Here is a 13,373-nt window from a genome sequence, read left to right as displayed (position 1 = left end):
TGCATCAAAGTTAACACAGGTGTACGATCAAAAGATAACCTCGCTTATTCTTTGCAGCTTGGATGAAGTCCAAGGTGAAAACGATTTAATACAAGGAATAATTAACCTGTCACCCGAGACGCCCCGCCAGTTCTGCACCCCCTCCCCAGATGCTCACTCACACAAAGACAATGCAGTTGTATCTTTCTGACCATTCCGGCTAGAAACAGGTTTGCCCACGCAGGCCCCCCACTCTGCCCAGAACAGGAGAAATGCCCCAGAAGCTTACAGTCTGGAGGCATCTCAGGTCTTACGAATGGTCTTAGGTTTCATCTAAAAAAAATTCTTTGTTTTATAAATAAGAAAACTGGGGCTACCAGGAGACCCTGCTAAGATAGCAGCAAGGTGCAGGGCTCTCTCCTCCTAGGCGGAGTCCGTCATCAGCATGAAGCAAAGGAGAAGGGGGAGCCTTGGAAGGCTGAGACACCCCCATTAGCTGTGCCACAAAACGTTCATATGCAACGTCCCTGAGAACTGAAGGGCCCACCCGTGCATTTACACAGGGACTCTGGAGCTCAGGCAAAGGAGATGCTTTTACCCACTGTGACCAAGGTCCGGCATAATTTGGTGTTTGTATGCAATGAGAGAAATGCACTTGGCATCCAGACTCTACAAAAATACAACCCTGTGGCCCAAGGCAGTGGGGGTGAGCGCGGTCAGTCTTAGGAGTTGGGAGGGGACAGAGTAAAACAACAATGCTGACAGTACTATCTCACTGCCAGGTGGGAGGGCGGTTTTGGTGTTCTAGCAACACGCAGAAAGGGCTCAGTCCCACCTGGGACCCTAAAAGCTCACGGTGGGGACGTGGCTGAAGACGCACTTTCCACTGTCTCCCCAGTGTTTCCCACCCATATATTTAAGGCAGTTCTCCTGTTCTACTTTTCTAATAAGACGCCTAAAAATAGTCCTTACCACCTCTGCACTCACACGCACACCCACATGCACAGACACACACGTGCGCACACACACAAAATTCAAATCATCATGAAGGGAACTGATAAGAAACTCCCTGCGTGAGACACAAAACATTAAACGCTTTTTGTTCCCGAGGGAAAGGAAAGTCAGGAATCCACAGAATGATCCCATTAAGGAAAATGGGGCGTCGCTTTACATTCATTTTTCTGGGAGAAAAGAAGCTGGTTTCAAAGACAGAATACCTGGTCTTCCTCTAGAAGAATCAGACCTACAACTGCGATGTTGATGTTTCCTCCTATCGTTCCATCTTTGAACAAAGCAGACACCTGAAAAAGACAGGCATTCCCCGTCAGTCCCCATATGTGACGTTCCCCCAGCCCCCAGAGTCCTGCTGGTGAAGGCTGGTCCCTGTGGTCTTGTGACACAGTCACAGTCGAAGTCAATGCTGACTTTCTTATACTGCTAGACAGGTATAGAAATCTCTCATGGCCAGGCAGACCAATCGTTAAATCTTTATCATTAGTGCCTGGTAGTAAGAGCTGAAGTTTGGGGAGGCAGGTTCTGCCTCTTATGGAACACCACTGAGGGTATTACGAGCCTCCGAGGTGATAAAAGCTCTCAGGTGGACACAGCAGAGCGTTCTAGCGATGATGGCTGGGGCATGCGTTCCCCTTGCTTTCCGGGGGAGGGGCTCCGGAGGAGCTCCCAAGAGAAACGCTTGGGAAGAGACCCAGAAGATCCAAGAAAGAGAAGGCCTAAGTGTGGAAAGAAGATGGCCGAGGAAAGTGCCCACAAGGGGTACGACAACAGCAGACGTCGGTGGCTGTTCAGGGTGACACGCGAGGGCCCCTCGAGCTGGCTCGGCACCGACGTGCAGAATACCGGAACGGCTCAACAGAACAGAAGCAACGTTGGCACAAACCAGAGCCCTGACGTCCTCAGCCCCTGCACGCGCAGTGGCAGGTGTCTCGATGCCACTGCCCCCTCTGTCCCCTGGGGGATGAGAAACCACGTGGGGCGGGTGGCCGGAAGGGATGCTAGCAGGAATACCCACGTGCTGAGCTGGAATAGAAGGCGTGTTTTCAAAACACTGTCATCCCCACTAATTTTCAAAACACACTCAGGCGACCCGAGATCTTGTCTTCCGTGAACCAGGTGTCACTGAGTCTACGACACCCAAGTGGGGCTTAGATGCCTCTCGTCGCTGCTCCTCGTTACAACAAGCTGCCGATCTGGGACACGGGACTGTTTACCCGGGATGGCAGTCTACAGGGTTGGATGCTTTTCTGCCTCTAGATGACATAATGCATATTCGATACTTAACCACTAACGCTCCTAAGGAGATGGGCGTTTCTATACCGGCATCTAAAATCACACGCAATGCTGACAGGCAGGTTTACTGCGCTGAACTGTCTCGGGGTCCTCGTACAGATTTCTGGTAAATGAAGACCTTGGTCCCCTCAAACCGTGCTGCCCGCTCGCAGAGAGGGCCAGTCTGTTCTCTGGAGTTCTGAACACGGCTCTTTGACGGGAGCATGTGAAGAGTGAAGGGGTCATCACAGATAAAACCCATCTCTTGTGCCTGAGACACAGACCCACGCCCGTTAGGTGGGATCACACATGACTTCGACAAGAAGGCGCTTCCTACCATGTTGAGTATCGTCAGCACGTAGGTGGTGATGTTCTCGTGGCCGTGCGTCTGCATCATCTTCCTGTCGACCACCACCAGCGTCTCCACATTCAGCTCCTTGTTCCTATGGGACTTGAGAAGAGAGCGCTTGTGCCTGGAGCAAGACGCATACTCGTCGGGCAAGACGAAAAGGTCTCCCTCGGGAGGCTGGGGCATGTCTACGGAGGGAATGTTCCGGGAAGAAACGAAAGCAAAAGTCGTCACCCCAAACCAGCGGTGGAACTGGGTATGCCCACCCTGGGTTTTCACAACGAAAGTTCACGACGTGAGCCACGTCACCCTTACGACTTTGTGACACAAAACCGGCGTTAACGCGAAACTTGCATGAAAGTGAAGTTCATACAAACCTAGGTGTGATGGACACCATTGCTAGGTCTACCTCTCTATAATTTTGCCCCGACTTAAAAGAAAAAGAGAGGGCACCTTGGCTTTCACGAGCTCGTCTCTAGAAGCACAATGTTCAAAGGCCATTCGCGTAAAGATGCGTCAGACGGGCTCCGCACGAGACTTACGGACCACAAAGCGGAACGATGGCTACCACGCGGTGCCTTGCATCGTTGTCATATTTGAAAAATGTTAATGGCCTCTTTTTAAAGGACATTCCCAAGTCTGGACGCGTCACTGGTCTATCTGTCGTGTTTCAAATGGGTTTACGAACTTGGTGACACAGATCTACTCCACTGCAGAGCCGAATTTCCTAGAAAGCACCGTAAATATTTACCTCGCTTAATTACAAGACAAAATACACTCTGTCCCTTTGGCACCGTTTAAAAATCGTCTGGGCATTTATAATCAGGGAGCTAACACTATGTTAAAAATGAGTCAGCTTTGTGGACGCCCCAGAAAATGTGGTTAGAGTCGTTTCATGTGAAAGTGGACTTCAAAACACCCACATGTATGGGTGGCACTAATTCAAAGCCATGCCAACTCTGTTCATGGACCGCACCGCCAGAAGACGCCATTTTTTTTTTGGCTGGTACCCACATCTGGCGCATATTATCTCTTTGCTAAGGTACTTTCAAACCTAAATCAACCCTGTGGAAGCTAATAATGATTCTGGCAAAGTTCTTAAAGCACCAATCGCATGCCACCAACACTGATGCAATTAGAGAGGCCTGACTCCACCCTCAGAGCTCTCTCTACTGGCGTAGAGATAGGCTCCGGGTAGGGATGGGCCACCGAGGCACAGGGGAGGCACGGAGCAACCTGCTCGCAGCCCCTCCCTACGAAGTGTCAGAAACGGGGTGTCCCGTCTGGCAGCATGGTCCCAGAGCACAAGGTTAATCCTCACCATTGATTTTAAGCAAATCAATCTGCCTGTGACTGCCATTTCCCACAGGTGCCTAAACACGCACCAAAAAAAAATTCCCATTTTCTGAGCCGGAGACTCTAATGGGAAAAATCTTCATTAAACGTGAACCCCACTGAGCCAGAAGGCTGGGACTCCTCCAAGCACATCCAGAGCCCCACGAGCAACACGGAAAGATCCAGGCGCAGACAGAGGAGGTCCCGAGAATTAAATGCTTCAGCCCGGAAGCCGCGCGTGTCACCTGTGCCCGCCCGCCACTCGGCCACCAAGCGCTCACGGAGCTGCCATGCGCCAGCAGGGAAGGGATGGAAATATCTGGCAAACCGAACTGCACCACAAGGGTCACTAATGTCTTCTAAGAGGCATTTTGTGGCACTCTGCGTCTCTAGTTCTGTTATGAAAACCAAGAGCCACTTTTCCCTCCCATTTTTCAGATAAAAAACTTCTTGTGCAGTGTTTCCAAATGACTGACTGCCCTGCCCCAATCACCCCCCGCCCCCGAGATTCTGAAGAGCCCGTCCAGGCAGCACACAGGTGCACACACATACACACACACACACACACACACACACACACACAGGCACAGCCACGGCAAACAGGATGACTTCACTGTGTGCCGAGCTGTGCCCTAGGCATCACTGGCCTGCACGGCTCTGATGACCGCCCCCCCCTTCATTTCAGCAGGGTCCACACCGCTGGATTTTCTCAGGGCCCACTACAACATCGGTTCTGAACCCTAGTGTGGCCTGTCGAAGAGGGAAGGACAGCCCTGCCAGGATCCAGGCGCTTGGCTTTTTGTCCCTGACACGGGATCCATCCCGGACCGAGCCCTGCCGGCACGAATTCTGGCTCTGACCTTGTCCGTGCCTGAGGCCCGCCTCCTGGTCCCGACCCTGCCCGGTCCCATCCCCTGCCACCTTCCCCCCCTGCTTCTCCCTGTCTACGCAGCCAGAGCAGCTGATGCTGACAAGTGCGTCCTGTTCTGACACCACTCAACCTCGGTCTCCCCGACTTTCTCAGACTCTGTTCACCTCTCGCCGTCCCCAGACCCACCCTTCCTGCGGACCGAGCCCACCGACTTAGGCGATTTGGACTTGAGTTTCTCACTTGAACATAGCATCAGGCTTTTCTTCACGGGATAATAGGGGTCCAGATGATACACAGGTGCTGACAGTGTAATGGTACTTTCTGCGCCGCTGTAAGAACCAAGTGATTTGGGGCCATCTACTCTATTCCACCTGCAGCGCGACCTTCTCTGTTTTAGGGTGCCGGGCACAGCAGCCATAGAAACCGGCAGGGGAAGACGGGCTTCGCAGAGCCCCACTGGGGGCAAGTTTAACGAAGTGGTGCTGGAGGGGAAGGTGAGGGAAGCCAGGACAATTGCAGAGAACACTGAACTGCGAGAGGCTCCCACGTGAAGTGCAAATGTCACATCACCTCTGAGGCGTTCACCACACAACAAAGGATTCCACAAAGCGCTGGTGATAAACGACAGCTAAATTACGGCACGTTGAGCCTGTCCCTTTGATGCGGTGGCGTAAAATATATAAACATGTACGGAGATAAATTACCTCGCAGAAAACTATGTGGGCTCTCATAAATCTAGACCTCCAAACCACAGAATTACTGAGCAGACATGCTGGGGTCCCTTTGAAGACTTCCAGTGGATTCTGCATTTCTGGGCGGTACGTCATCTCACCTGCCCAGGGAACAGGTCTGGGGAACAAAAACACCCACCGCTATCTGTCCGTCCCCCACGAGGGGCGTTTGCAAACGGAACACACAGACGATGGAACCAACAGGTAAGTCCGGCGAGGACCGCCCACTGATTCCACCTCGCGGCCGGACGACTTGCAAGAACATTTGAACATTTCGTGGGCGCACGTAAATGCCCGAAAGGTTAAACGCACGCAAAGAATCGCCCTTACATACATTTCTTGCGTCTGCCACAGAAATGCCGCTTTTGCGGGTGCTGGAGGGTCGAGCCGCCGTGAAGGTGCGGGGTCCCCAGCTCCCGATCCCTCTGGGTCACGACCGCCTGGGGAGCCCCCGGAGCCCGCTCGTCTGCGGATCTCTTGTACAGTATGTGGGAGGGGGGCCCAGCCCCGGCGGCGTCCCCGGGTGTCCCTGCCAGCTGGGAAGGAAGCGGCTTCAGGAAGTAATCGGCTTCTTGTGTTCTTATCATGCCCGACTGGAAACAGAGAGGAAGAAAGAAAGGGTGGTTGGTTACACCTCCTGACCAGACAACGTCCAGGATGCCAGCATCACTTCTGTCTCATTCCTTCCCAAGCATCTGTTCCTCCCCCATGGTTGTGGCTGAGGATGAGGACGGGAAAGACCCTGAACTCTTCCCATCTGCATCCTCGTACAGCTCCACGACGTGACTCCAGGAACACAGGGGGCTCCCAGCGCAGGAACGGGGGTTCCTTTAACCCAGATCACGGAGGAGAGAGCTCACGTGCACAACACAGACTCAGATGTGAGTGTGGGTGCTGGAGGGGGAGGGTCCCACACAAGAAGATCAAATTGCAAGCCTAACAGTCATTTGCAGAACTCCTTTCAAACTTGACCGTGGTGTAACACTGGGTGTAGAAGCATGCAACTTAAAATTAATCCAGAAGAGGGGCGCCTGGGGGACTCAGCCGGTTAAGCATCGGACATCAGCTCAGGTCATGATCTCACAGTTCATGGGTTCGAACCCCGCATCGGGCTCTGTGCTGACGGCTCGGAGCCTGGATCCTGCTTCGGATTCTAGGTCTCCCTCTCTCTCTCGCCCTCCCCCACTCATGCCTTCTTTCTGTCTCTCAAATAAACATAAAGAAGTTTTTAATTAATCCAGAGGAAAGCACAAAACAATTTACTTAGGGTAGCAGGAAGGCCTTTCTAAGCAAGGTATTATGGAAATAGGAAAGATCTAACTCAAAAAACACTAAGAGACATCTGTAGAGCAAAAGTAGTGTTCAAAAACACTAAAAGTATTCTAAAGGAGGCAAAATTGAGGGACTTTTTACCTTTTAGAGTGACAAATATTTTAAAAAATTGTTTTAATGTCTTTATTTATTTTTGAAGGAGGGAGAGACAGAACATAAGCAGGGGAGGGGCAGAGAGAGAGAGAGGGAGGCACAGAATCCGAAGCAAGCTCCAGGGTCCGAGCTGTCAGCACAGAGCCCGATGCGGGGCTTGAAATCACAAACAGTGAGATCAGACCTGAGCCGAAGTCGGACGCTTAACCGACTGAGCCACCCAGGCGCCCCTAGAGTGACAGATATTTTTAAAACCTGATAGTAACAAGTGCTGGAGAATCCATGGGAAAGTGTAGTTCTGGAAAAGTGGTCACTGGGGCGGAGCCGGGAGGCGGCTGCCATGGTTTCCCGCCACGTCCACCAGCACTGAAAATGTGCCATCAGGTCTAAGGAGTTAGCCTTTTGGAATTCTTCCCAATGCTTCGTATAGGCACCGCCCCAACACGGACCAATATATATGATTGTGTAAGTGCAGCATTGTGTGTAAGAGCACAAAACAGAAAATAATAAAAATAAATCATTTAAAAGCTTACCAATTAATTCAGGGTAATGTTTTTATCTTTTATTTTTTTTTAATTTTTTTAATTTTTTTAAATTTTTTTTAAATTTTTTTAACATTTATTATTTTTGAGACAGAGGGAGACAGAGCATGAACAGGGGAGGAGCAGAGAGAGAGGGAGACACAGAATCGGAAACAGGCTCCAGGCTCTGAGCTGTCAGCACAGAGCCCGACGCGGGGCTCGAACTCACGGACCCGTCAGATCATGACCTGAGCCGAAGTCGGACGCTTAACCGACCAAACCACCTAGGCGCCCCTCAGGGTAATGGTTTTAAAGTATATTTGTATATTTGAAGAGAACAGAAGATTAAAAAAAGATCAGATAATTATGTGCTGATGATAATCATAATTATTATACATAATTAAACATTTTTTTCTCAAGTTCCTGAGACCGTGGATAACATCTTCTGTATAATACCTTATTGAAATTTTTTTAAGTTTGCTTATTTATTTTGAGAGAGAGAGAGTGAGTGCACAAAAGCCGGGGAGGGACAGAGGGAGAAGGAGGGAGAGAATCCGAAGCAGGCTCCACGCTATCAGCACAGAGCCCAATGTGGGGCTCGATCCCATGAACCGTGAGATCATGACCTGAGCCGAAATCAAGAGTCGAACACTTAAAGGACTGAGCCACTCAGGCGCCCTTATGATGCCTTATTTACATCACTGACTGCAATTCTGTTTTAGGGGTATCGTATTACTCTCTTCTCAAGGGTGAGGACAGAGAACTACAGTGGTTCACTTCTGTTTCCAAGGCAACCCGGCTAGGAAATAGAGTTGGGATTTGAGCAAAATCAGTCAGTTCAGAACCTGCGCTTCGACGGTTTATACTTTGAGGGTTTCCAAAAAGGGTTAAATGTATACAGTGTATAATAGATGCTGCGATCCCAAGCATGTCCATTTTAAAAAGCATGGTCTGCACGTAGAGAACCTCCCTGGAAGAAGTGAGAGCCATCGCGGGTGGCCGTGGGCGGCTGTCTTTGGGGAGAAGACTGCAGGAGGGACCCTGCTTGCATCTTCGTACCTTTCTGCACCACTCAAGTTTTTAGAATCCGTGTGTTTTCTTACATAAGTAATGTCAGTGGCACTGCTGAATTATGGGGTTAGAGACAATTTTTTGCACCCCTTATAAATGTTATTCAATATCGCCCTGATTTGAGAAGACGATGAATTGTCTCTGCAGAACTGTCCAGCTGTCACTTAGAACTCTCTGATGCTAAACCACCAGCCTTACAATCGGGCTGATTTTTCCCAAAGTCACTTTGATAATTTCCTACACCGAGCTGGACGCTGATTAGGTACTCAAAGAGGTTGATGCATGCGTCCCTGTTCTCAGTGTGCCTCTGATTTAGGAGCCCGAGGCTGAATCTCCTTTAGGGGGGTTGCTGTGTGAGCCTGGAAGTCTGCAGACTGTGGGATGACAGGCGGGGGTGGGGGGCAGGAGCACTTCTTAGATCTTGGGTAAAGGGACAGACGGGACTCTAGGGAACAGTAGCGTTGGGGGTGGGAAAGAAAAAGGAAAGGGGAGACCAGCTGATTGGACATTCAGAGATTAAGCGTTGGCCCTAGAGTCCCTGCTGGTGGGGGAGAGGGTACACTGGGTGAATTATCAAGGAAGCCATCAGCACCGTAGGGGGTAGACTCCCGGGTCCAGGTACCACCTGGCAGTGGAAAGGTAAAATGCCTGGAATTTTTGTCCTGCATCACAAGGGGGAGGCAGCTCTCCCGCAGGGCTCTCTGGGAATGACCTGGGAATCTCTGTGTCCTCTAGACCTCCACCTGCTGAAGTTCACAGTTCTATCAAGGAATAGACAAACGTGGAACTGCAGAACAGCCAAGGCCTGCGGGCTTACATCGCGTTTGCATTTAAATTAAACCCTGACCGGCAGGAGGAATCGGCATGTGCTCAACACGACCCAACGGTTCTTCCACACTTTAGAAGGTAACCAGTTCATGTATTAAACTTAAAAAAAAAAAAAAAAAAAAGAATGCAGTTTTCATCTTAAAGAAACCTTCTCTGATATGTGAACTGCTCCTTGTCTTTCTAATCACCCCTCAGAGACCATCAGCTCCTGGAGAATGCACAGTAGGTGTCCCTGGAGCCCCAGCTGAGTGCCACACCCTGGCATTCACCATCCACGGCAATAATGCGACCTGTGTGACTTCCGATGGTTTACTCAGCCTCTCTGTGCTGCGTTGTCGTCTAGGAAGTGGGGATCGGGCTAGCTGCCTGCCAGGACTTCGCAGCTCACCAATTAATCTCTTTTAAACACATGACGTACAGAAAAGACGCAAAAAAAAGATGTGCTGAGTTAATGAAGCAAAGAATGTAATACGCGTCACCTCTGATGCTGATTCTTTTCTGATGACTCAGGGCTCAGGGGGTTCTCTGGGGGGATTTTCACCGTACAGCACGAGACACCCCCCCCCGATACCCAAATGCCCCTGCACCCCAACTCCACCATGGCCCCAAACACATCTGTGCTCTGGCCTGCTGTCTTGCTTTTTATTCTTCTAGCTTCCGCATCTAAACCCTGTGTTCTCTGACAGCTGTTCGGGCTCAAAAACCACTCCTGCTCCCCCTGCTCGCCCAGTTCAAGACGCTGCTCGGGTGCCCGAGGCTGAGAGCACCAGATCCTTGGGCAGCGGTGACCTCCTGCAGCCGGAGGGTCTTCTTAACTTTCATTAGCAAAATAGTCAGCCCCAGTTTCGTTAAATACAGAGAATATGAGGGCTGATAAGGCTGATGTTTTGATGTCCCTGATAATCCACAGACGCTGAAACGCACAGAAAAACCAATCCCTTTGTCTTGCTTCAGCATTAGTTTGCAAGCTTACCAAAGAGGTTAGATAAGCCATGGAAGATGAATGTTTTCTTGCGAAAGCTGTTCTTTATTGACCCAAGGATATTCATTTGGAAACTCATCCGATGTCTATGGTACACCTGCCCAGAGTAACCACCGGGACGTCAGCTGGGTGGATTATGAACCAAGCTTTCAGAAAGAGGCCAGTGGGCTCCATGCTGTGCCAAGGAGCTCTCCCGGGGCCCGTCTCTCTCCTGGCCAGCTCCGTAAATCCTTTTATGCTGGGAAGTTCATCTAACACTCACACTGCACTTGCACAGACAGAAAGAGCATGTGCTCTGTTGGTACTCAGAAAATGCTGTTTCTCACTCAGCACTGTCTGTGAAGGAAACGCTGAAGTTCCAAAGTCAGATATGGTGTGAGGGTCGCTTTTTTAACTTTTTTAATAATTTGTTTTTGATAGAGAGAGACAGAGTGCAAGTGGAGGAGGGGCAGACAGCGACAAGAGACAGAATCCAGAGCAGGCTCCAGGCTGGCAGCACAGAGCCCGACGCCGAGCTCGAACTCACGGACCGGACCGGGAGATCCTGACCTGAGCCGAAGTCAGATGCTTAACTGACTGAGCCACCCGGGCGCCCCTGTGTGAGTCCGTTGTATCCACAACTGAAACTTGTTGGATCTCTGCAGACAAATAAATTAAACAGAATACGCATCCATAATTACATGAAAACATAGCTGACATTAGAGGAAGTTTTTCAGAGAGTAGGAAGAAAGGGAATCATTCAATAAACAATCTTGAGAAAACTGGTCAGCTCTTTGGAAAAAATAAATCTAGATTTCTTCTTTCTCCCTTATTCACCAAAATACAGGTCAGGTGCAGCAAAGAATGATAAAAAGTAAAAAAGATGAAATAAAATATATATATTTGTAATTCTGGTATAGACACTTGTAACCGGGAAACAAAATCAGGAAGCCGCAGAGAAATGGATCGATAAATTTGGGTAAATTCAATGTTTGGGTGTGGTGAAAAATACCATCAAGTCGAATGACAAGTTATCAGAAATTTTTTTTTTATGTTTCTCCATTTATTTTGAGAGAGAGAGAGCGCATGCGAGCAGGGGAGAGGGGCAGAGGGAGAGAGAAAGAGAAAGAGAAAGAGAGAGAGAGAGAGAGAGAGAGAGAGGATCCCAAACAGGCCCCACGCTCAGCAGGGAGCCTGACGTGGGCCCGATTCCAAGACCGTGAGATCATGACCTGAGCCAAAATCAAGAGCCGGATGCTCAACCAGCTGAGCCACCCAGGCGCCCCACTCAGTGGGAATTCTTGAATGCCTATGACAAAAACTATGATCCTTAAAAACAATCCATAAACACCAACAATGAAGAAGTCATACAACTTAAAAAAAGGAATGGAAAAGAAACAAAATAAGACAAAAAAGAAGAAAAGGAGGTTCACAGGTAGGGAGAGAGTTATTAAAAAAAAAGGGGTTTGATCCTACTTCCTTCCAATTTTAGCAAGAAGACGAAAATCACAACGAGGTGCACTTTCTTATCTGTCCTACCTGCAGGTGGAAAGTCAGCGTATACCCTGTCATAGTCAAGATGTGAGGAAGATTAGTAAACTGGTAAAGTACTTTTGGAAAGAATTGACATTGTCTCAAAAATGTACATGCATGTACTTTCAACCTAATAAATCTGCAGCTACCTATGAAAATTCTAACACACGTATCGCAAAGTTACCCTACGAAAATTCTAACACACGTATAGTAAAAATAAATACGACAGCCCCCGAAATGAGAGATACTTGAAATGCCCCCCGATGACAGGTTATATAAATGAGCGTGTATGTATTGGAGAACAATGTCAACATTTGAAAGAACTAGATAGTTACTGATAGAGAATTATACCCAAATTTACTTAGTGAGAAAACTAAAGTGCAGAACTGTAGTGATATTACTATATACTTGCTTTAAATAAGAATAAAAAACTTGTATATCAATGCACATAGTTATAAAAGCTGTCCACAAAATGGAATATTACTTGGCTATAAAAAAGAATGAAATCTCGCCATTTGCAACATGGACGGATTCAGAAGTAAATTATGCTGAATGAAAGGAGTAAGACGTAGAAAAACAAACACCATACGACTTCACTCACGTGGAATCTAAAAAACAAAACGAGCAATTGAAAAGGCAGAAACAGACCCAGAAATACACACATCACGCGGATGGCTGCCCGAGGGGCAGGGACTGGGGGATGGGCAGAGTGGATGAAGGGGAGAAGGAGGCAGAGGCTTCCAGTTATGGAAGGAATAAGTCACAGGGATGGAAGGCACAGCATAGGGAACACGGTCAATGGTCATGTAATAGCGGTGTCTGGTGACAGGTGTCACTTGTGAACATGGTGTAAGGTCAAATCACTACACGGTACAGCTGACACTAACATAACATTGTGTGTCGACATACTTCGGTAAATAATTCAGTTCGATGAAACTCAAACTTGAAATAGAAGCTGCCCGGAAAAGTTGCATGAATCAAAAAATCAAACGGAAGGGCACCCGGGTGGCTCAGTCGGTTAAGCGTCCAACTCTTGGTGTCAGCTCAGGTCACGATCTCACGGTTCTTGAGTTCGAGCCCCACACCTGGCTCTGGACTGGCAGCAGGGAGCCTGCTTGGGATTCTCTGTCTCCCTCTCTCTCTGCCCCTCCCCTGCCTGCACCGTCTCTGTCTCTCTCAACATAAAATAAAGAAACTTAAAAAATTAAAAACAAATCAAAAGGAAATTAGGAAGAGAGGTACAAATGTCCGAGCGCTGAGGTTGTGTCCCCTGCCGCGTAACGGATCCCCACCGAACTGGTTCCACACTTGCCTCAGGTGAACCCAGGACCCTTTGCAAGAGGGCTCGCTATCAACCAACAGGCAGATGTGTGATTTGGCTCATGAGGAGAAACAGGCATTTCATTTCCCGACTGATTTAATTTTACCCTCCTCTGTTTTTTTGTTTTTTTTTTTTTTTCCAAAAGCGTCATTTGCTCGAGGA

General features: G+C 48.9%; 1 protein-coding gene across 1 annotated transcript in view; it reads right to left on the bottom strand.

The window, feature by feature from the left end:
• The window catches only part of ADAMTS16 (ADAM metallopeptidase with thrombospondin type 1 motif 16), a 161,192-nt gene that overhangs the window by 107,729 nt on the left and 40,090 nt on the right, over positions 1-13,373 (bottom strand). The window contains exons 4-6 of the mRNA XM_040492159.1: positions 5,886-6,144; positions 2,603-2,802; positions 1,197-1,280 (exon numbers count right to left, since the gene is read on the bottom strand). Coding sequence (XP_040348093.1) covers positions 1,197-1,280; positions 2,603-2,802; positions 5,886-6,144 — 543 coding nt within the window. The remainder of the gene's footprint in view (positions 1-1,196; positions 1,281-2,602; positions 2,803-5,885; positions 6,145-13,373) is intronic.

This window comes from Herpailurus yagouaroundi, unplaced genomic scaffold, assembly GCF_014898765.1.
Source record: "Herpailurus yagouaroundi ecotype Mexico unplaced genomic scaffold, PumYag 29, whole genome shotgun sequence".
In the NCBI taxonomy this organism is placed as follows: Eukaryota; Metazoa; Chordata; class Mammalia; order Carnivora; family Felidae; genus Herpailurus; species Herpailurus yagouaroundi.
Note: the sequence above shows the minus strand (reverse complement) of the source record. Positions and strands in the feature narration are given on the sequence as shown.